The sequence below is a fragment of the Podarcis raffonei genome, chromosome Z, assembly GCF_027172205.1.
Source record: "Podarcis raffonei isolate rPodRaf1 chromosome Z, rPodRaf1.pri, whole genome shotgun sequence".
Taxonomy (NCBI): Eukaryota; Metazoa; Chordata; class Lepidosauria; order Squamata; family Lacertidae; genus Podarcis; species Podarcis raffonei.
In genome coordinates this window covers 32907770-32929043 of record NC_070621.1, presented here as the reverse complement: position 1 = coordinate 32929043, position 21274 = coordinate 32907770, and the positions used below count along the sequence as shown (strand labels likewise).

The 21274-nt window shown below is 44.7% G+C and overlaps 1 protein-coding gene across 1 annotated transcript in view; it reads left to right on the top strand.

The window, feature by feature from the left end:
• The window catches only part of MID2 (midline 2), a 201649-nt gene that overhangs the window by 32412 nt on the left and 147963 nt on the right, over positions 1 to 21274 (top strand). The window contains exon 2 of the mRNA XM_053374783.1: positions 17954 to 18672. Within this exon, the coding sequence (XP_053230758.1) occupies positions 18010 to 18672 (663 nt within the window). The 5' untranslated portion in view covers positions 17954 to 18009. The remainder of the gene's footprint in view (positions 1 to 17953; positions 18673 to 21274) is intronic.

The window sequence follows — 21274 nt, the reverse complement described above, 5'->3', positions numbered from 1 at the left end:
AAAAAAAAGGTGCTTTTTTGTGTGCGAGTGTGTGTTCTATGCGCCCACTGAACGCAGATGAGCATTGCTCTCTGGGCTTTCTAAGTGGCATGTCTTGTATCTGGAGTGGTGTGACCTACTTTTTTTTAAAAAAGAGTCTTTGCTTCCTGGCAAGGGCTAAGCCAATCAGACTAAGCAAACAGAACATTAAACATCACTGCTAAACATTAGCCGAAACATTTTATTGTTAGGAGCCCTGCCTCGCAAGCACATTTGCCAAGTCAAAGAAGTGTTTGTTTTCATGCCATCAGGGGAAAGGTTTGATGTTGTCAGAACAAACAGCATAATCTACTTCCTTTAGGAACAAATTATAATTGGCTGCATCCGATCCTACTCAGAGTAGACCCAGTTAAAATTAGTACACATTGCTTTACTATGGCCCACAAATTTCAGTGTGTATCTATTCTGAGTAGAAGTCAGTTGCGTACAACCATACTGTACTTGATCTTTACAGCATATATCCTAGTATATAATGCAGTATAATGTTTTCTTAAACAAATGATATGTTATCCTTTTGGAGCAAGAGAGGATGAAATAGTGGATAAAAAGGTGGCCTGGCTGGCACTGTGAGCAAAAAACGAGACTGAAGAGCTTTTCAGTAATTGTATGACCCCTTGTTTGATGAGAGAGGCTGTGTGTGACTGTGTGTGTTGGCAAATTGGGAATGTAAAAAACCTGCCTGGGAACACTGAATGATCTGAGGACACCAGATGCAGCAGCATTGCTGAGGCTATGTGAGCCTGGATCTCATTATTTAAATGACTTTATAATGGGGATGGATTGGGTGTATTTCTAGGTCTGTGTCAGTTTCACATATGTTCAAACAAAAGTCTGTTCCGTCTCATTTTCTGCTTTGTTTTTAATAACACACACACACACACACACACACACACACACACACACACACACAGCATTTGAAGTGTGTGCATTCCCCCCAGTATACTTCCTAAAATACTCCCCTTAAAAAGTATGCATTTTTTAGTGCCAACAACCAGTTTGCAAAATTCATAGAGATGAACACAGTCCATGGGATAACTGTGTTAATCTGGGAAGTGTGAATTAGGCTGGTTGGTTTAAAAATGATCTGAATGAACTTTTCAGTAGCTTTGCATTTAAAGGGGAGTAGAATAATCAGTGGACGTGAGGTTTGTCAATGGCTTGTGATACCTAAACAGAGTGGCTGTACTGAGGAAGAATACCGGTGAATATCAGATGCTGAGGACAAACAACAGGGGAGGAGGGGGCTGGTTTACTTCATGCGCTGCTTGTGGGTTTCTTAGAGCAGGGCTTCCAAAACTGTGGTCTGCCGACCACCACTGGTGCACAAGTATCATTCAGGTGGTTTGCAATGTGCCAGTGAAGAACAGTGGGAACAGCAGCTGTTAACGCCAGGTGCAATGCATTAACTATTCATACTGATTTTTAAATGCATTTTCTAGTGCGTCCTTTATCTCTTACATTGTATTGTATTATTTATTATGGCATTTTATATTGTAGCCAATGAGATTCAAATACAATCAAATACAATACTCCCAAAAAACAATAAAGCAATAAAAATACAGTTAAAAATCATATAGCACAACTGCTACAAGAGGGAGAAAAGTCATGATTTGGCCTGCATTTGAAATATGGCACTGCGTGTTACAGGCTCAGAGTCCAGACAACAAGCCAAACCATTATTCCTCATGATTATGTACTAATTTTAGTTTCATTTTTTTAATGGTGAGCTGTCTAGGGGATTTTCCGGTTCTGGAATAAAGGCTACGCAGAATGCGTATAGCGGGTTGCATGTCTTGGGCGTAGCAACTCAGTGCAGATTGAGAGGTGATGTTGTGGTTGTGGTGTCAGGCTAGAACTGAGGAGACACGGGTTCAAATTCCCACTCAGCCATGAAGCTTATTGGGTGAGCTTGGACTAATCACTTGTACTTTGCAGGTTTGTTGTGAAGATAACATTGGGGAGGGGAACTGTGTATATCTCCTTATTAGAGGATTTTTTTGGGGGGGAGGGTTAAAATAAAAATTATGGTACCAAAATCTGGATTTATTTAATCAATCAAAAATAAATAAATAAATAAATAAATAAATAAATAAATAAATAAATAGTGCAATCTAAAAACAGAGCAACATCATCAAAAAGTACAAAAGAATCTTGAAATGCTGTAAAGAAGCAATTTAAAAATTCATTAAAGGGTAAAAAAAATGTAGCCAGGGAACTCTTGTTTTTGGTATATGTATCTAGATACTTTTCCTTCATGGGATTTTGAACGAATCTAGTGTTTCAAAATATATTTTAATGCCCCCCCTTTTTTGTTGTGTCCCCCCCAGCAATGGATGATTTTATTTTATTTTTAAGTTAACTCAATAAAATGTATAGGCTGCTTTCAAAGTGGAATACAGTGGTACCTCTGGATACGAACGGGATCCATTCCGGAGCCCTGTTCGCATCTAGAAGCAAACGTAACTAGCGACGGCATGCCTGCGCATGCGCGTGTCGCTTTTCGCCACTTCTGCGCATGCGCGTGGCATCATTTTGAGCGTCTGCGCATGCGGCGAAAGCCGGAAGTAACGCGTTCCGTTACTTCCGGGTTGCCGCAGAGTGCAACTTGAACGCGCTCAACCAGAAGCGCATTCAACCCGAGGTACAGTTATAATTAAAAAAGAGCAAAATGATCAAGAACAAAAAGGAGAGAACAATCAACAGTCAAGCCAAGTAAAAAGTTGGCCTTTTGTCAACGGGGTACCAAAATCAATCCAGACGGAAGGACAGTTTAAACAATGCAGTGTTTGCTAACTTTTGAAAGCATAGGCTGTGGCGGGGGGGGGGGGGGAGAGATGAGGAACCTGTGACCCTCCAGATGTTTCCGGACTCCAGCTCCTATCAACCTTAGGATGCCTCCTGCAGGTTTTCTGCAGTTAAAGCACTAGACTTTTCCTGTGGTCAGGAAAGTGATGGTGAAATGGCACCGGAAAGTGTGGGACGCATGTAGCACATTGCACAAGCAATTCGGATGTTCACTATTGTATCCCCTCCCTGCAAACAAATCAGAATGAATGCTCAATAAAGCCCCAGCCATAGTCTAACCTTTGTGTAAACTTCATGCAAGCAAATCATGATGAATAAACAGATCTTCTAGCGGAGCCCTTAGCTGACATAGCCCATTGCCACAGATGGTGGTAGTTACAGCAGCATTTCCAGGGCTGTGAGTTTCCCAGTGCTGGGCTAGACAGGCAGGTCTTTTTCTGCTGTGACTTATGATTGAAAAAAAATAAAGATTGACTGACTTACTGTCAGGTCTCTTGGGGGGGGGAGACTTCCTGAGTCTTTGAACCACAACTGCAAAGGATTTGCCTCTTGCACCCACCAACTGAGACTGGGAGCAGAGTCTCCCTGGCATAGCTGCCAACATTTCCCTTTTTAAAAGGGAAATTCCCTTATTCTGAATAGGATTCCTCGCAAGAAAAGGGAAAAGTTCACAGCTATGCTCCCTGGCATATCTCAAAGGGAGAGCAGGATCCTGGCTTCGTAATATTGATGATTAGCATTTATATAGCACTTTACATTCATCAAAGCACTTTGTACCCATTATCTCAGGAGCCCTTGCAACAACCTTGTAAAATAGGTCAGTAATTCGTATCCCTCTATTTCAGATGTGTGTGTGTGGGGGGGTGGATGACGGGGCCGAGGTGCTGAGGCTCGGCGAAGGTGGCTTGCATAAGGCCATTTAGCGAGCTCATGGCAGAGGTAATTTGGTGCAGCAAAGGGGAAGTATTTTTTTGCAGCTGGTACACACAGGTATGCATGATGATGTGTTTGGGAGAGGGGAGAATTCACCTATTATGCAAAGGGATGCAAATGAGGAAAAAGGGAAAGGGAGCACACTTTTTAAAATAAAAAAAAATGTCTCTGATCAGCTGCTGATGCAGACTTCTGAAGAGTATGAGAGATTATGACAGGTCCCTTGGGGACAGCTGAGACAAAGTGGAAAATCCAGAGTCAGCACACAGCCTTTGTAGCAGATGTGGTGTTGCCTGGCGATGTGCCCTGACATGCAGTCTCTGTTCTGTAATGGCAGCTATTGATAAACATTCATTATTTTGTGTGTATGTGTATCAGTAAAGGTATCGCTGAGCTGGTTCATTCGTTAGGGACAGACTACATCTGAGAAAAACAAAAACACCCTGCCCTACTTTCCCATCAGAGAGGTCAGATTGCTGAGGTCATGGAAAAGGCCCCCGGCAGCAAAAGGTTGGAAGCAAAATAGCCGGTGCATGGGGAGTTGGGTTTGCAAGCTCTGTGAGTCAGAAATCAGGTAAGTTGGCTGTAGAAGGCCTCAGAATCGGCACAAGGTAGCTGGATAGGTAGCTTGCAGGCATCAAGATTCTGACATCTCTGATGAAAAGGGTCTCTGGTCTCAGATCTAGGAATGAGTTACTGCCTGAGCTTCTGAAAAACAGGTAAGTCACTGTCGGTAATATAGTGGTACCTCGGGTTAAGAACTTAATTTGTTCGGGAGGTCTGTTCTTAACCTGAAATTGTTCTTAACCTGAGGTACCACTTTAGCTAATGGGGCCTCCTGCTGCCGCCACCCCACCACAGCGCAATTTCTGTTCACATCCTGAAGCAAAGTTCTTAACCCGAGGTACTATGTCTGGGTTAGCGGAGTCTGTAACCTGAAGCATATGTAACCTGAAGCGTCTGTAACCCGAGGTACCACTGTACTCTGCTAAATGGATCAGTGGTCTGACTCAATGTACAGCAATGACTTGCCTGCTGCCACGTGGCTGCAGGCTATCAACATGGGCCGTACCTCAGTGGCAGAATGTGTCTTGCGTGCAGGAGGTCCTGAGTCTCTATTATCTCCAGATTGGGTTGGGAATGTCCCCTGTTTGAAACCCTGGAGAGTCAGGGTGGATAATACTGAGCTAAATGAGCCAACAGTCTGACTCAGGATAGAACAGCTTCCTATGTTCTTAGGGCTGCTTAGTCTCATCTAGAATCTGTGCACCCAGTAGGGGAGCCTTCCCAAAGTAATCCCACTTGAGTTAGACATGCGGGGGGATGTTGGTGCTTTTGTGACAATGTACATGGAATTCTGCTAATTGTCTCCCTCTCTGCTCCCCAAAATGTTCAGCTGCTGCTTTAAGAGGCTTTTTCCGGCATGACTCTGTGCCGGGGCTATTGCCGGGGTTGATCTCTGGTGCGCAATGCGTCCTGCTGCCTTGTAAGCCTTGTTAATATTTTATCATTTTGATACACGGGGAATTAATTACTGTCAACAGAGCAGATTTTAATCTAATCAGCTATTCCATACACCGCATCGGGTTGCAGACATCAAAGCCAGCATCAAAGTGTTGGGAATGAAAGTGCTCTGTGAGCTTTCCAAGCAAGAAGCAGCTTAATGCACAAGGGTGCCCTGCGCGGATACTATCCTTGGGCGTGCCCTCCTTCTTCTGTATGTTCTTCCCCAGGTGGTGGATCTTTTGAGGTGTTACCAGTGCTAAAACATACAATGGTGCCTGGAAGGGTTGGCAGTTTCCCAGGAAAAGAAATTGGCACAAGACATTAAATCAGTAAACAAGTACCAGTTTCAACCTGACTTCATTTTTTTTCTGAACTTGATTTTTAGCAGATTGAAAAACTTTTTTTGCATGCGTGCAGCCATGCAAGAAGGAAACAAGCACGGCTGGGTCAAAGCCCTAGTGTTGGTTGGTTCAAAAAGTTGGGTGCAAGAAGATAGGCAAGGCAGTAAATCCCAGCTGTTTCCGCTGCCCACCCCTGAGACCTTCTGATAACACCAGCCGTTGACCATGCACATTGATCAATTTGGGGTTCTTGCCATAGGGACAGATGCCTTAGTTACAACTGGATTACCACAACATGGTTTGTGCCTAGGTAAAGATACTGTGTTGTAGGTTTATCGAGGGTGCAATGAGATTAAGGGCCACTATCTGAACGATAATCTCGATCATTTGATTGTCCTTTTTACCCATTGTTGTCTTTTTAATTGTATATATTGCTTGTTTTATGTTGCTTTGGCCGTTGGCTATTGTGAATAAAGTTTATCTATCTATCTATCTAACATGGTTTATGTGGGGCTGACTTTGAGGGGGAAATGTAGGGAGCATATTGTTGCACCCCACTCCAGTCTCCAAGATTCCAGAGGTTCCAGGCAGGTTTACCCAAGGTTTGGTTTCCTTGGAATGAGGGACATCCGAGACTGAGGTGTCTTTCTGATATAAGGTCTATTTACACATATATACAGCCTGAGCCTACAGTGGAGAGGCTCACAGCATTAATACCCCTAGAAGGTCTTGCTTCCCCCATAGCCACAGCCTTGGACTCCAGCAGAAATCAAGCATGGCTTTGCCTCACAGGATTCTGCCTGCAGCCAGCTTCTAGCTCTCTCACACATTTCAAATCTGACATTTCAAATCCTTCTCACTAATAGCCAGGTGCCCCTACTTAGAGGGCTATTAGCTCAACAAGGAGCTAACCTGGCTAATCCAACCATCGAATCCTTGCTGGATCCAGGAATTAGAAGGGACTCAGGCATACAGACTAACCTAACCCCTCAATCTCCACGACCCACAACATTAGGATTCTTGGGTTACAATAGCTAATACTGGCTGCCAGTCTGTTTGGGCACAATTCTGAGTGCTGACTCACCATACTCGTGCCTTCCCTCATAGTTGTGTGCAGCTGCACATGTCTTTCCAAAATGTGCAGATAATAACAGCCACAACCCACACCTGCAGACACTCACCTGGCCGTGTGGAGTTGAATGTACTGATTTTGGGAGAAATGAGTTGCTTAATTTCGGTGTATTTGTAGGCCAGTGCTTTCCCCCCTCTAAAAGGTGTGCATAAGAGTATCAAGGGACTTGCAGAGAAAATGAATTTAGATCACTGCTTGACGTATTGCTGTGTTTTTATTATGTTGGAATCTGCTCAGAGACACTGGGAGCTGGATGGTGGACAGCCCTCTAGGCTGTTCTGGGCTTCTTTCTCCTCCCCTCAGAGTGTGATGATCTTTTGGTAGCCCTGTGGAGGCAGGTGGATCAGGTGACACTTTGATTTCCTTCAGACCTTTTGCTGCATTTTGTGACCATGGTCACTTATGAGTGCTGTGTTGCCATTGTTTGGCTTTTAGCACAGAAAATTGATTGAATTGGAACAACTGGTTTGGGCCAGATGGTCTGAAGGACTATTTGTATCCATAGAACCCTACCCAAACCTTAAAATTGACCTTCCAAGGCCTGCTTCTGGGCCTGCCATCAGTATCAGTTAGATTGGTGGGTGCTAGAGAGTAGAACTGCCTTTGTGGTGGCCCCATATTTGTGGACCTCCCTATGTTTGTCCCTATCTGCATTGGCTTTTAAATGCACTTTGAAAAGCCATTTATTTATAGCTGCTTTTAGATGAAAGATTGTGATGACTTTTATTATTTACATTATGTGTTTTACACTGTTTAAACTGGTTTGAGATGAGTGTGCTGGGCTGTGAAATTTTTTTTAGACTACTCTTTCAGTACTCTTGTTTTGTTGGAATGAAATGCTTTAGTTTCTATATTTTATTTAAGTATGTAATCTGCCTTTGGAGGGCTTTGCTCTGAAAAGGCGGCATATTAATATTTGAAACAAAGAAAGAATCTAGTGGCGCTTGAGTCCATGAACAGTTTGCTTGTTTATTTTAAAAAAACTCTGTAAACACCAAACTCTGCATTGTCTGCTAAACCAGAATCTTGTGAGGCTACTTTACCAGAGGAGATGTAGCAAGTCTTGCAGGTGCCACTTGCCAATCCTTGGGAAGGGCACAAACCCTTTCGGTTGCCTTACGCCGTATGGTTTCTTGTGGTGGTGAAGCAGACAGGAAAAGCAAAGGAGTGGACCATGATGATATCTGCCAGAATGCCATGCTAATTGGCAGACTCTCCTTGCGTTGGCAGATAAAGGTGGCGATAAAGATGCTTTCAAGTTTCATTGTTCTTTGTGGAAGATTAGCATAGAGGAAGTGAGGAAATGAAGAAAATCAAGTAGGACAGGGTTGGGAAACCTTGGGCAGGGGACAAATCCAGACCCTCCAAGTGTCCCTATTTTCCAGGGACAGTCTCAGATTTACAGAAGCCGTCCCGGTTTCTGATTTGATCCCAGAATGTCCTGTTTTTCTTTAGGATGTACCTATTTTCACTGGAAAAATGTTGGAGCGGATGAAGTTATGTGACCCCTGAGTCAAGGAGATAAGTATAGAACATTTAGAAGGCATCTGAAGGCAGCCCTGTATAGGGAAGTTTTTAATAAACTTTTATTATGTTTTTATATATGTATGTTGGAAGCCACCCAGAGTGGCTGGTGCGAATTCAGTAAGATGGGTGGGATATAAACAATAAAATCGTTGTGGTTGTTGTTTAATAGGATATCCCTATTTTCATCGGAGAAACTGTTAAGTTGTGGGCGAACATAGCAGACGACACAGCAATTTCTCCAGAGCAGCTCTTTACTTGTAAGCTGGACAGAACTGAACAGCAAACAGCTCAGCTGGCCTGCTTTTATAGGCATCCGGCTGTCAACATTGTAGCAACAACAACCCAGGGTTTCCCGCCTAAAATAACTGGCGTGGACCTGAGTGAAAACTATCTACAGTATCCCCCTGCTGGCCCAGGGTGAGAACTTCAGTACATAACAGAAATGTTGGAAGGTATGCCAATTTGGCCCTCTATATCTCTTTATTCTGGCCCTTGGAACTAACCCTAAGCCGCACAGCCTCTTTACATTTTATATGCTTCTCCCCTCCCCTGCTCCCCATGGTACAATGTACGTAACCTCTGGTTACATACTTAATTCGTTCCAGAAGTCTTTTCTTAACCTGAAACTGTCCTTAACCTGAAGCACCACTTTAGCCAATGGTGCCTCCCGCTGCTGCAGCGCTGCTGGAGCACGATTTCTGTTCTCATCCTGAAGCAAAGTTCTTAACCCGAGGTACTATTTCTGGGTTAGCGGAGTCTGTAACCTGAAGCGTCTGTAACCTGAAGCGTATGTAACCTGAGGTACCACTGTATTTGCATTTATGTTTTTTAATGCAAATTGCTTAGAGACCTTTTAGGTAACAAGTCACTGATACATTAAATAACTAGCTAACTATCTAAAACAGAGGGTGTGTGTGTGTGGAAACTAGTGTACGAATGTGAAATTTTCTTTTATTGGTTCACCCACTTTTGTCTCTGGCCCCCACCTACCTACCGCTGGTATATGGTCCTTGGAAGGTTGTCAAGGCGGGAATGAGGCCCTTGGGCTGAAAAGAGTTCCCTGCCCATAAAGCAGAGAGAGGCTGAATAGCCTCTTTCCTTTGTTAAGTTTCTCACATTATGCTAACTGCTATGGTGGCAGCACATCTTTACCATATGCTTTACATTTCTGATTATAAAAGCTAAAGGTTGCATTTCATCTGGCTGAAGCCTTTTGTTAAAGCTGGACCTTTGCGGTAATTGCCACTGAGTTTAGTGGAGGTACAATGCATAGGATTACAGCCATAGTTGTCTTAATAAATTGGTTTGTATGCTATGCATGTACTCTGTTCTTGGGGGTGTGTGTGTATATATATACTATATAATAACTGGACCAATCGGTGAATTTCGCTTCTCATTTTTTCTCATTCTTAAATTCAGTTCACCCCATTTCCACACGAATTTTTTTAAAAAAGAAATACCTCACAAAAATTTGTATGCATATTCCACATGTATTCCTGCTAATATACACATTTTCGCATGTAATTTTACCTTATACAGCGGTACCTTGGGTTACATACACTTCAGGTTACATACGCTTCAGATTACACACTCCGCTAACCCAGAAATAGTGCTTCAGGTTAAGAACTTTGCTTCAGGATGAGAACAGAAATCGTGCTCTGGCGGCGCAGCAGCAGCGGGAGGCCCCATTAGCTAAAGTGGTGCTTCAGGTTAAGAACAGTTTCAGGTTAAGAACGGACCTCCGGAACGAATTAAGTATTTAACCTGAGGTACCACTGTATACTATATACATTTTTGCAAGTAATTTTCCCTAATATGCATTCCTGGGAAAGGCCCTTTACAGTGATCACTCCTTTTGTATGGAACTACCAATCTATTATAGTTTTAGGCAGTTAAATAAGATGTGTCCTTTTCAGTGGTAAGTTGGAAGAAGAAAGACCTGATTCCTACGGCTCTTTTTATTTGTAGTTGTTATGTGACTTGTTCTGTGTGTTTAAAGGATTGTGCAATATTTTGTGGATTTATTTTTTACGTATTTGCCTAGTAAACAACCCTGTGGCTTGTGCAGAGGTGTGTGTGTGTCTGTGTGTGTCCAGAGTAAGTTTGCACAAAGTACTGTTTGATGCTTATCTTCTATAATATAATGCATTTTGTATGTTTTCACTAACATATAAAGGTAAAGGGACCCCTGACCATTAGGTCCAGTCGTGGCTGACTCTGGGGTTGCGGCGCTCATCTCGCTTTATTGGCTGAGGGAGCCGGCGTACAGCTTCCGGGTCTTGTGGCCAGCATGACTAAGCCACTTCTGGTGAACCAGAGCGGCGCACGGAAACGCCGTTTACCTTCCCGCCAGAGTGGTACCTATTTATCTACTTGCACTTTGACGTGCTTTTGAACTGCTAGGTGGGCAGGAGCAGAGACCGAGCAACGGGAGCTCACCCCGTCGCGGGGATGCGAACCGCAGACCTTCTGATCGGCAAGCCCTAGGCTCTGTGATTTAACCCACAGCACTACCCGCGTCCCTTTTATATGTACACATAAAAGGCATTTTGTATGTTATTTTTATTATTTATTATATTTGTTGGATGCTTCCCCCCCCCCCCCGCGAATGACGCAGAGTGACTTACATTAAAACTTTTTGAGAACAATCAATAGAAATCTAAAAACACAGCTAGACGTATAAAAGGCAAAACTTGCAGATCCCAGCTCAATGCCAAAATGCCAAAAAACCTGGGCAAAGAGAAGAGTCTTTCTTTAGTGCCTAAAAACAGATGAAGATGGTGTCAGGAATCCCTGTGCCACTGGTCATGTGAAAAGTAGTCTCCCTCACATCCTTGAAATAAATTATGAAGGAGGCAACTCCTGTGGCTTCAGGGTTTGATGCTGTTCCATAGTCCCAGAGAAGGACCTGTAGGGAAGGTGGCAGGAATCTTTCCTGTTCATTCTTTTTTTCTTTTCTTTTTGAAGTATCTTTCTAGCATAGGTGGAAGAAAGGCAGGCATATGGAGTACTTCTGTCTGTAGTTTACCTTGCTTAGCAACAGGGAATGGAGCAAAAAGGTCTGGTGGGATGAATTATTTGCGGCACTTACTTACTTTGGCAGCCAGTTTGTGTATTTGTGGTTTTCTGAGAAGATGGAGGAGGTGAGAATTTAATTAGCACTGGGCTCTTAAAAACAAAGGCCTCCTGTCCCAGTCTAATTGGGCTTTCTCATCAATAAAGGGTGCAAAGCTGGAGCCAAGTGCAGTCACAACCAGCCTCAAAAAGGTACATCGTTCATGTTCATTTGTTTTGGTGGCAGGTGTATGTGACTGCACATATATGTGCATCTTTGCAAGGAAGTGCATCAACTAGGCCTCTTTCACTAATGTATATATTTATATGCACCCTTTCTCTTTATACACTTTTTAATTTTATTTTTTTGGGGTTGGAGAACTGCGTTGTAATAGAGAAGTGTGGCTTTTGAAGGTTAGCTGTCTTGGTTCATTTATTGTTTTGGAAAATGCCAACCATTAAAATGAGAGTCAGATTTCTCCCCAACCCTTAATCCGAATCCACTTTCTGTCCAACCTGTAGTAAACAGTGATTTATTGGCTTAAGATCATGACATTTGAAACATGCCTCATTCTTTTTATTTTTAATACACAAAATTCATTACGTATTTATTACAGATTATTTACATCTGTGGCCTATACCATCCCAAGTGTTCAGGCCTCTATGGTCTGTGCCTCACTGGGATCTTTTGCACGACTGTCTTGTTGAAATGGGTGTTGGGTTGTTGCAGGATTCTCTTTGGTGAGACTCTTAACTTCTATTATCTTAAAAACAAACATGCAAAGCAGTTATTTGCAATCATTAAAGGTGCAAAGATGGGTTTAAAAACTGTGTGGTTAAATGTGCTTGTGGTGCAATTGGTTTCACTTCGGTTTGTGTTTGAAGGACTAGTCTCCTTTAATATTTGCATACTGGAGGGAGAGATCCGTCTTGGCTGTGAACCAGAGGTAGATCAAAGAGGCAGGGCCTTTTCCCCTGTGCAGTTTGCTGTGAGAGAAACGCCGAATGCTTGTTCTTCCAGGTAAGGGAAGTGAAATGTAACAGGTCTTCCAAGCAGAGCTTGTTTTTGTGGGCTCATTATCAGCTGAAAAAGATTTAAGTCTGTTCCTTGACCGTATCACTTGAGAGTGCAAGTTTGGGACTCACATCGTGCAGTGCTTCTCCATACAAAGATAAAAATTTAAAATCTCTGTGCATGAGGAAGTAGTGTGTTGAGGAGAAGGCCAAGGCTAGAATATTTTTTGGCCTCATTTTTACGTGTGGGGATTTTGCTGCTGTTTTATTTGGCCTGGGGAAGCAATCAGTATATGAACTCCGACCTTCCATCTATGAAGTGGTGCAGTCCATAAACCACTTCACCGCCTGTGTCTTAGATGTAGGTCTCACATTGGCCTTGGCCAACTGGTGCCTTCCAGATGTTTCAGCTCCAGCCAGTTGGCTGTGGTTGATGGGAGATGTAGTCCAAAACATCTAGAGGGGGGCAGGTTGTCCAAGGCTGCATTACAGCTTATGCCCCCTTCCTCCCACCAATAGAAGAAGATTTAAGAAAGCCTTTCCTTTCTTTTTTGAAGAGGCTTGAATAGGAAATTTGGAAATTAAGGGAAAATGGCTGTAGCTTGATGGTGGAACACAGCTATGCACGCATGAAGCCTCCGGTTCATAGCTGTCAACTTTCAGATTTGAAAATAAGGTGATCCCTCGAAAATGGGACTGCACCACTTCATAGATTGAAGGTCGGACGGGGGTGGCGGATTGAGGGACGTGGGTGGCGCTGTGGGTTAAACCACAGAGCCTAGGACTTGCCGATCAGAAGGTCGGCAGTTCGAATCCCCGCGACAGGGTGAGCTCCCATTGCTCAGTCCCTGCTCCTGCCAACCTAGCAGTTCGAAAGCATGAAGTGCAAGTAGATATATAGGAGCCTAGGGCTTGCCAATCAGAAGGTCGGCGGTTCGAATCTCCGCGACGGGGTGAGCTACCGTTGCTCGGTCCCTGCTCCTGCCAACCTAGCAGTTCGAAAGCACGTCAAGTGCAAGTAGATAAATAGGTACTGCTCCAGCAGGAAGGTAAACGGCGTTTCCGTGCACTGCTCTGGTTCACCAGAAGCGGCTTAGTCATGCTGGCCACATGATCCAGAAGCTGTATGCCGGCTCTCTCGGCCAATAAAGCGAGATGAGCGCCGCAACCCCAGAGTCGGCCACAACTGGACCTAATGGTCAGGGGTCCCTTTACCTTTACCTTTAGCCTCGAAAATAAGGGATCAGCAGTCTCACCTGTCCCGGGGACAGTCTACGGGATATCTAACAATCCGGGGAAGCAGTGGGAAATGGCGCTGGAATAAGGGAATTTCCCGCCAAAAAAGGGAAGGTTGACAGCTATGCTCAGGTTCAATCCCTGGCATATCCAAGTAAGACTGGGAAAGACCTCATTTCTGAAACCCTGGGAAGCTGCTGCCAGCCTTATGCTCTTCTATCCACTGTCTTGTAATTAGAGCCACAAAAAGCAATTAGCCTGAAAAAAATTCTACTAGCCTGCTGAGACTGGCAGAGGAGGGACAGAGAGATCCGTCCCACTTGCAACAAACAGCCTGCTGTGTTTGTCATGGTTCCCTCTGAGCACCCTGATTCAGAGAGGAGTGGGAGGTACTTGAAGTCAACAACTTGGAATAGGAAGGAGGGGGAGGGGTTGAGACGGCGCAGCAGAGACCTCTTAACGAATTTCTCCCTCTGTCCCTGGAAATGCATGGAAAGAAATCTTTAATAAGAATTATTATTATTATTATTTTTAAAAAAGGTGGGAGATGGGGATAAGAGGGGGAATAAGGATTGTGAGGGTTCAGTGGTAGAACACACACTTTGTAGTTCCACCACTGCAGTTCCAGTTTAAAACCCCGGCATCTTCAGGCTAGGCTGTGAGAGAGACCCCAGACTAAAATGCTGGAGACCCATTGCCAGTCAGTGTAGGCCATACCGAACTAGGTCACTGAGCTTCAGTAGGTGGGTTGTGGACACCCTATTGTAGCGTTTCTCAGACTTTGGCCCCCAGCCGTTGTTGGACTACAACTCCCATCATCCCTAGCTAGCAGGACCAGTGGTCGGGGTGATGGGAGTTGTAGTCCAACAACGGCTGGGGACTCAGGTTTGAGAAACACTGTGGTCATAGTTGAATTCTAAGGTGCGTTGTTGCTGTAGCAGCATTTCCACCATGTAAATATATGGTCAAACAAACAAACAAACAAGAATGTTGTCCCTCAGTGCATGTTTGGGTTAAAGGGGATGGCTGAAGACTGCTCAGCTAGGTGGATTCATGGTAAGTAGAAGGCAGCTTCCTATATTCCTGTATGGCCTTCCGTGCATATGTGACATGAGGAATGTCTACTTCCCAACAGTTACTTATTTTCTTGGTGGAGAAGAGTATCTGCACACAGCTGCAAAGTGGGACATGAGCATAGTGAGTCATTGACCCTCACCAGAGCAAGTGAATGAATCCCGGAAGCTTCCTGCACTGTTGGTTGCGCAATAGACCTGAAGGATGGGAAGTGGCTTCCGCAAAAACCAAAGCAGAGATGACAGGGTTATGAAACTAGTTGTAAGAGCAAGCTTCATCCCTGAGCCAGCTGGTTGCAGGTGTGGGTCTGTCGAATTGGCATGCCTCTGCATGGGAGTGCCCCGACACTGTACTGTTGGAGGGTTGCCAAAGCTTAATGTTGCTGTTGGTGTATGTACGTTTTGTATATGTGTGTTTGTGCAGTGCTTTTTGCGATGGTGTTCTCAGTTATGGAGTACTGTGACCTTTTTTTACCGCCTGTGGCAGACATTTTGTACTGGCACCCATGGCACATTCATCAAGATCTGAATACCTGGTATGTGTGAGTGTGTATATGTGTTGTTGTTGTACCCGTGCCCAGCACATTAAAAATGGTAAAACATTAGGCATTAAAAATTTTCCGATACAGGTGTCTTCTAAAAGCTAACTCAACCACTTTGATCTGCAGAAGTGTCACTTGTACAGGTACCACATAATGCTCATTCCCAGTGCTATTTTTCTAGAAAAAGGAGGTGCTGGAATTCACCATGAACACCTCCCTTGTTCGGGAGTTGCACCCACCTGGGAGGTGCCGGAACTGAGTTCTGGTGAATTCCAGCTAGGAAAAAAGGCTCGCTCACTCCACATTTGTAAGACATTGATATTTTAGTGTGGTAGCACCCACACTTTGAAACTCCCTGCTTATTGACATCAGGCAGGTGCCTTCCCCTTCATTATTTTTTAAGCCTGTTAAAACACATTTCTGCTTAGACAACGCTACCCAGATGGGTGGAATGTCAACATGCAATGTAAACTTATAATTGACTTAATTATTTTTGAATGCTTTGATTTTTTGTAAACTGCTTTGAGGTTTTATTACAATTAAGTGGTATATAAGTATTGGGAAATAAATTATCTCTCTCTCTTGCTCTATAAATAATTTATTTTCCCCCCAATACTTTCACACACACACACACACACACACACACACACACAGTATAATGCATTTATGTTTTTAAATACATTGTAAACCACTTAGACATCTTTGGGCAACAAGTGACTACCAAACATAGCTGTCAACTTTCCCCTTTTTTTCAGGGAAATTCCCTTATTCCAAATAGGATTCCTCGCAAGCAAAGGGAAAAGTTGACAGCTATGCTACCAAGTCAAATAAATAGTGTTCTGGGTTTGCAGGGGCCAAGGATCCCTTAAAATTCCTGGGTGCGAGTTTCTGCCCATATTTTCTGAAATTAGTAAATATGGGGTTTGAAGTCAAGCCAGCTTCCTCAGGAGCTAGGCTTCTCTGGCTTGACTTCCTTAGAGGGGAGATAGCGGAGTCATTATCCTGCCAAAAGGTGAGGCATTCAGCATGGACAAGAAAGGGGGAGGCTGCCAGAATTAGTACAGGGGCAAGATGTCATCACAATAAAAAAAAAGAAAAGTGATTTTTGCAGGAGGCTTTTTAAATGAGGTTGCGAGGGATGCTGGAAGCGGAAGGGGAAGAGTTGTTTTCTGCAAAGGCTGTTGGGAAGAAGCAGCCGGAAGTGGGCAGAACTCCATGCATGCTGGCTGGGAGAGGCTGTTCTGAGAGGCTGGGGGCCGTGGCTGGCTGCTGTTTTGGACCCAAGCTTGTTGAAGCCACGAGAGGAGCAACAAGAGACACTCTTGGGGTGTCATGTTCTATGCCCCCTCTGTGGAAGGCTTTAGGTGTCAATGTGTGTGAGCAAACCACGTTTCTAAGACACAGCAAACTCCACTGTGCCTTTATTTTGCAGTGGAAACACAACCCTCGGTGAGTGCCTGGAATCCCTGGAATCTTGCTTCCATTTGACAGAGATTAGGGGTGGCGTGTAGCAGTAGCAACAACAAAACACAGTTCGCCAAATTGCACAGAATGTGTGGAATAACCTCTTTCCAATTTGCCTCTTTATTTCCCCCCTCCCCTGTTCCATACTTCAAGAAAAATCTGAGTAATTCCTGGGTGTTGTATTTGCAGAAATGGGAAATCATTCATTTTTTTGCTCCTACTTTCCATATGGCTGGGGCTCTGTTTGAAAGCAAAAGTACCCCTGGTTGTCTGCTACCTCCTCCCATATCCTAAGTCTTTCAGCAAAACAGGTTAAGGTGTCTTGATAAACGGCAGCAGACTTTCTCTCTCTTCTTCCCTCTAATGCCTTTTAAACATCTGATGAAGTGTTCCGGGGAACTCAAAAGCTTGCACTCAACAGTTTCATAATATTATGATTGAGCTAATATGAATTGGAAATTTGTGTTTTTTTCTTGTAGGCCATCAATGGCCTTCTCTAACTTACATAAATGTGTCAGTTCGAAATCTTCAGATCCTTTAATTTGTGGAATATCCACATGGAAGTATTTAGCCACACGGACTGATGTACAGTGAAGGTTAGGGACCACAGCTCAAAGGGAAATGAATTGCAACCCAGTAGCTGAGCACATACGTTTGTATGCAGAAGGTTCAGCCCCTGAAATCTCTTTCCCAGCATACCCTTTTGGGTTTTAATCTCAGCAGAGAGGGCCCTCTTAAGAGCTGCACCACTCTCAGAAATTTGGGGGTGGCCCAGGTGGAGCATCCTCTGTTGCAGCCCCTAAGTTGTGGAATTCCCTCTCCCAGCTTCATTGTATAGTTTTTGTCATATGCTGAACATGCACTTTGTTACCCTGTACGTCTACACTTGAAATAGATCTTTTATAGAGCATATTCTAATTGTGATTTTAAGTTGTCTTAATTCTTTTGTTGTTGTTGCTCTAACCTGTGAAGAGACCCCTCTTCACCTCACAAAGGTATCAACTGTTAAACCATCATGAGAAATGTATCTCTGTGGGTGGAATAGGGGTTCCCTAATATTCTCAGCACCCTCAACAAGCTACAGTTTCCAGGATCCTTTGTGGGGGAGGAAAGCATGACTGCTTAAAATATATGGTCCTGCTTTAAATGTATAGTACAGATGTGAGTGCTCTCTCTCAGGGGTCATTGTGAGGCTAAAAATGCCGTTCTGAGCTCCTTGGAGGAAGGGCGATAAATGAAAGTCTATAAATAATTCACTGTCCCCTCTTGCCCTTCTTTCTTTCCCAGGTGGCTAACCTGCCTCCTTCGTTTTTAGTGCTGAAGCCAGATTGCTTTAACTAAAGATGGAAACACTGGAGTCGGAACTGACTTGCCCAATTTGTTTGGAATTGTTTGAAGACCCCCTCCTTCTGCCGTGCGCTCATAGCCTCTGTTCCAGCTGTGCCCACCGCATCCTGGTCTCCAACTGCTCCGCCGGAGAGCCCCTTGAGCCCATCACCGCCTTCCAGTGCCCCACCTGCCGCTATGTCATCTCCCTCAACCATCGGGGCCTGGAGGGCCTCAAGCGCAATGTGACCTTGCAGAACATCATCGACCGCTTCCAGAAGGCCTCCCTGAGCGGGCCAAATTCCCCCAGTGAGAACTGTCGCGAGCGGCCATACCGCCACAGCCCAACCATGTCGGCAGGCGACAGGATAGCCTGCCAGTTCTGTGAGCAGGACCCTCCGCGCGACGCTGTCAAGACCTGCATCACCTGCGAGGTGTCCTACTGCGACCGCTGCCTGCGGGCCACGCACCCCAACAAGAAGCCGTTCACCAGCCACCGCTTGGTGGAGCCTGTGCCGGACGCCCACTTCCGTGGGCTGACTTGCCTTGAGCATGAGAACGAGAAGGTGAACATGTACTGTGTGGCTGATGACCAGCTCATCTGTGCCTTATGCAAACTGGTGGGGCGGCACCGGGATCACCAGGTGGCATCCCTGAGTGACCGGTTTGAGAAGCTCAAGGTAAGAAGGGGCAGGGTGGGGTTTGGGGCACTGATTGAGACAGCCGCAGCAGCTGTGTGTGTTATGTGGTTTGTGTCTGTTTTGCTCCTTCCTGTATGTTCATAAGTAAGCATTCATTGCAAAAACCACACGCCCCAAAGTGACGTATGAAGAACGTGCTCTGAGCTGCTGTTTCACCGCAGTTGCATCCCTCACCCACTGTGTCATCTCTTAACTCACTTTTCAGTATCTTTTGCATCAAAACACTAGGAGGCTGTTGTAAACTGACTCAGGCTATTTACTCAACTAGCCCAGTTGTATCCATTGACTGGCAGTGGTCTTGAGAAAAGATCGTTTCCATCATCTGCTACTGGATGCTTCTGAAATGGGGATTCCCATAGTTCTGCCACAAAGCTATGGTCTCTTCCTATGAGCCGCGCTCCCTCCACAACAGAAGAAGCACTCAAATTGGTTTTGTGGTGGAGCAATGAATACAACACAACCCCCCATTTTCCTTACCACACCAATCTGGTCATGTGAATTGGCTTTGGTACTAACCAGGTAACTGGAAGCAAGGTTTTCCTGTGTGAAACGAAGCAGACTGTTTCAATAGGTGTTGGCTTCCATAATTAGGTTGCAGTGGCAGACGTTGCCTGAAGCTGCAGGGCCTGAATGGAGGCAGGCAGGCAGGCAAGCAAGTGGGATGGATGCATGGTTTGTCAGGGGCTTGTTTAACTGAGATGAATCTGTACTATTTGTGGGTGTGGGAATCTTGGTTAGCACTGCATGTTGGCTGTGTGAAAGGCCTTATTAAAGGTTTGAGGTGGTATTCCCCTTTATGAGTTATACCATAAGACTAAGGGTTCTGAGCTTAGTCATCCCCTTTATGCTGATCTTCACACCCAGCCTTAAGCCCCTTTTTCTTTGTGAGATCAAACCACAAAACACAAGAGTAAGCCTCCAGGCACTTAAAAGTCAGCGGGTGGTAGAGACTACAGGAGTGGGAAGCAGCAAAGGGTAGAAGTGGGGCCTGCAACTAAATTCTGCAGTGGTGGAGCACAGCTGTTCAGAGTTCCACCGGACCAGCTATGCCTTTCTCTAGGATTTTGCATTTCACTCCCCTCTCCCCCCAGTTTTCTGGTGTTTTTTTCTGCCCTCCAGTAGTTAGTCACCCATTTTGTGGGTGATGAGACTTGGATTGGATTGAGGTTTTTAAAAGTGTGTGTGTTTTTGTACATCTGGAAACCTTAGTGTTCTCCACAGCCTGTAGCTACCCCCTTTTGTGTGTGGATAGATAAGGACCAGCACTTGGTGATTTGAGTTCACTATGGGTATATAGCAGGTGTGAGTGTGAGGTAACTTTGGCCCTCCAGGTGTTGCTGCACTATAACTCCCATCATTCCTGGCCATTGGTCATTCTTGCTAGGGTTGATGGGAGTTGTAGTCCAGTAACACCTGAAGGGTCATAGGTTCCTCAACGCAACCCTCCATTTTTCTTACCACACCAATCTATGATGGTCTGCATGGGGAATGGTGGGTCAAGGTGCACCCAGTGTGAGAATGAGCCTGGGGAAGGATGGAGCTGTAAAGGGATGTAAGCAAATGCCCAGGGTTCCTTTGTTGTTGGTTTTTTTGTTTGAGGAATTCTCCGCCCTGTCAAAACACTGGAATTTTAGTATTTTCAGTGCTGTTTATCCTTGTCCAAGATGAAGTGAGAGAAAGTGCCCCACTATGGAATACATAAGCTGTGGAATAAGTTTTGATAGGGTGTTTTGGTAGTCACAGCCAAAGATAGATGATAGATGATAGAAATAATAATAATAATAATAATAATAATAATAATAATAATAATAGAAGATATATTTATACCCTGCCCATCTGGCTGGGTTTCCCCAGCCATTCTGGGCAGCTCCCAACAGAAAATTAAAATTACGACAAAACATCAAACATTAAAAACTTCCCTAAACAGGAATGACTTCAGATGTCTTCTAAAAGTTGTGTAGTTTTTTATCTCCTTGACATCTGATGGGAGGGTGGTACTGCCAAGAAGGCCCTCTGCCTGGTTCCCTGTAACCTCACTTCTCGCAGTGAGGGAACCTCCAGAAGGCCCTCAGCGCTGGACCTCAGTGTCTAGGCTGAACGATGGGGGTGGAGACGCTCCTTCAGATATACTGGGCATTCTGTTGGTGTCTTTAAATCATGACATTAAAAGAAAATTCAGAAAGAAGGGGTTCCCATGGGCATCTGCTGGGCCACTGTGAGAAGAGGATGATGGACTAGAAGAGCCATTGGACTGATCCAGTGGGACTCCTCTTGTGCTCATATCTCTCATTATCAGATACTGGGGGGAAAGTACTGGAGACGGCAGTTGCCATTTTGGCTTTGATTGCAAGCTTTCCTTGGTCCATTGTATCTATTTCCTGTTTTGAATTGCCCACAAGTTCCTTGCTGGCCAGGACTTTGATGTTACCACCAGAAGTTGTTGGGCTGAGACTCCCATTAGCCCCAGTCAGCAGGTTGGATGGCCAGGGATGTTGGGAGTTTTAGTCCTATGGCACCTGCAGGATCAGGGATCCCTTCCCTGCCTTATATCTTCAAGGTGAACATTCCTAGAGAGGCAGAG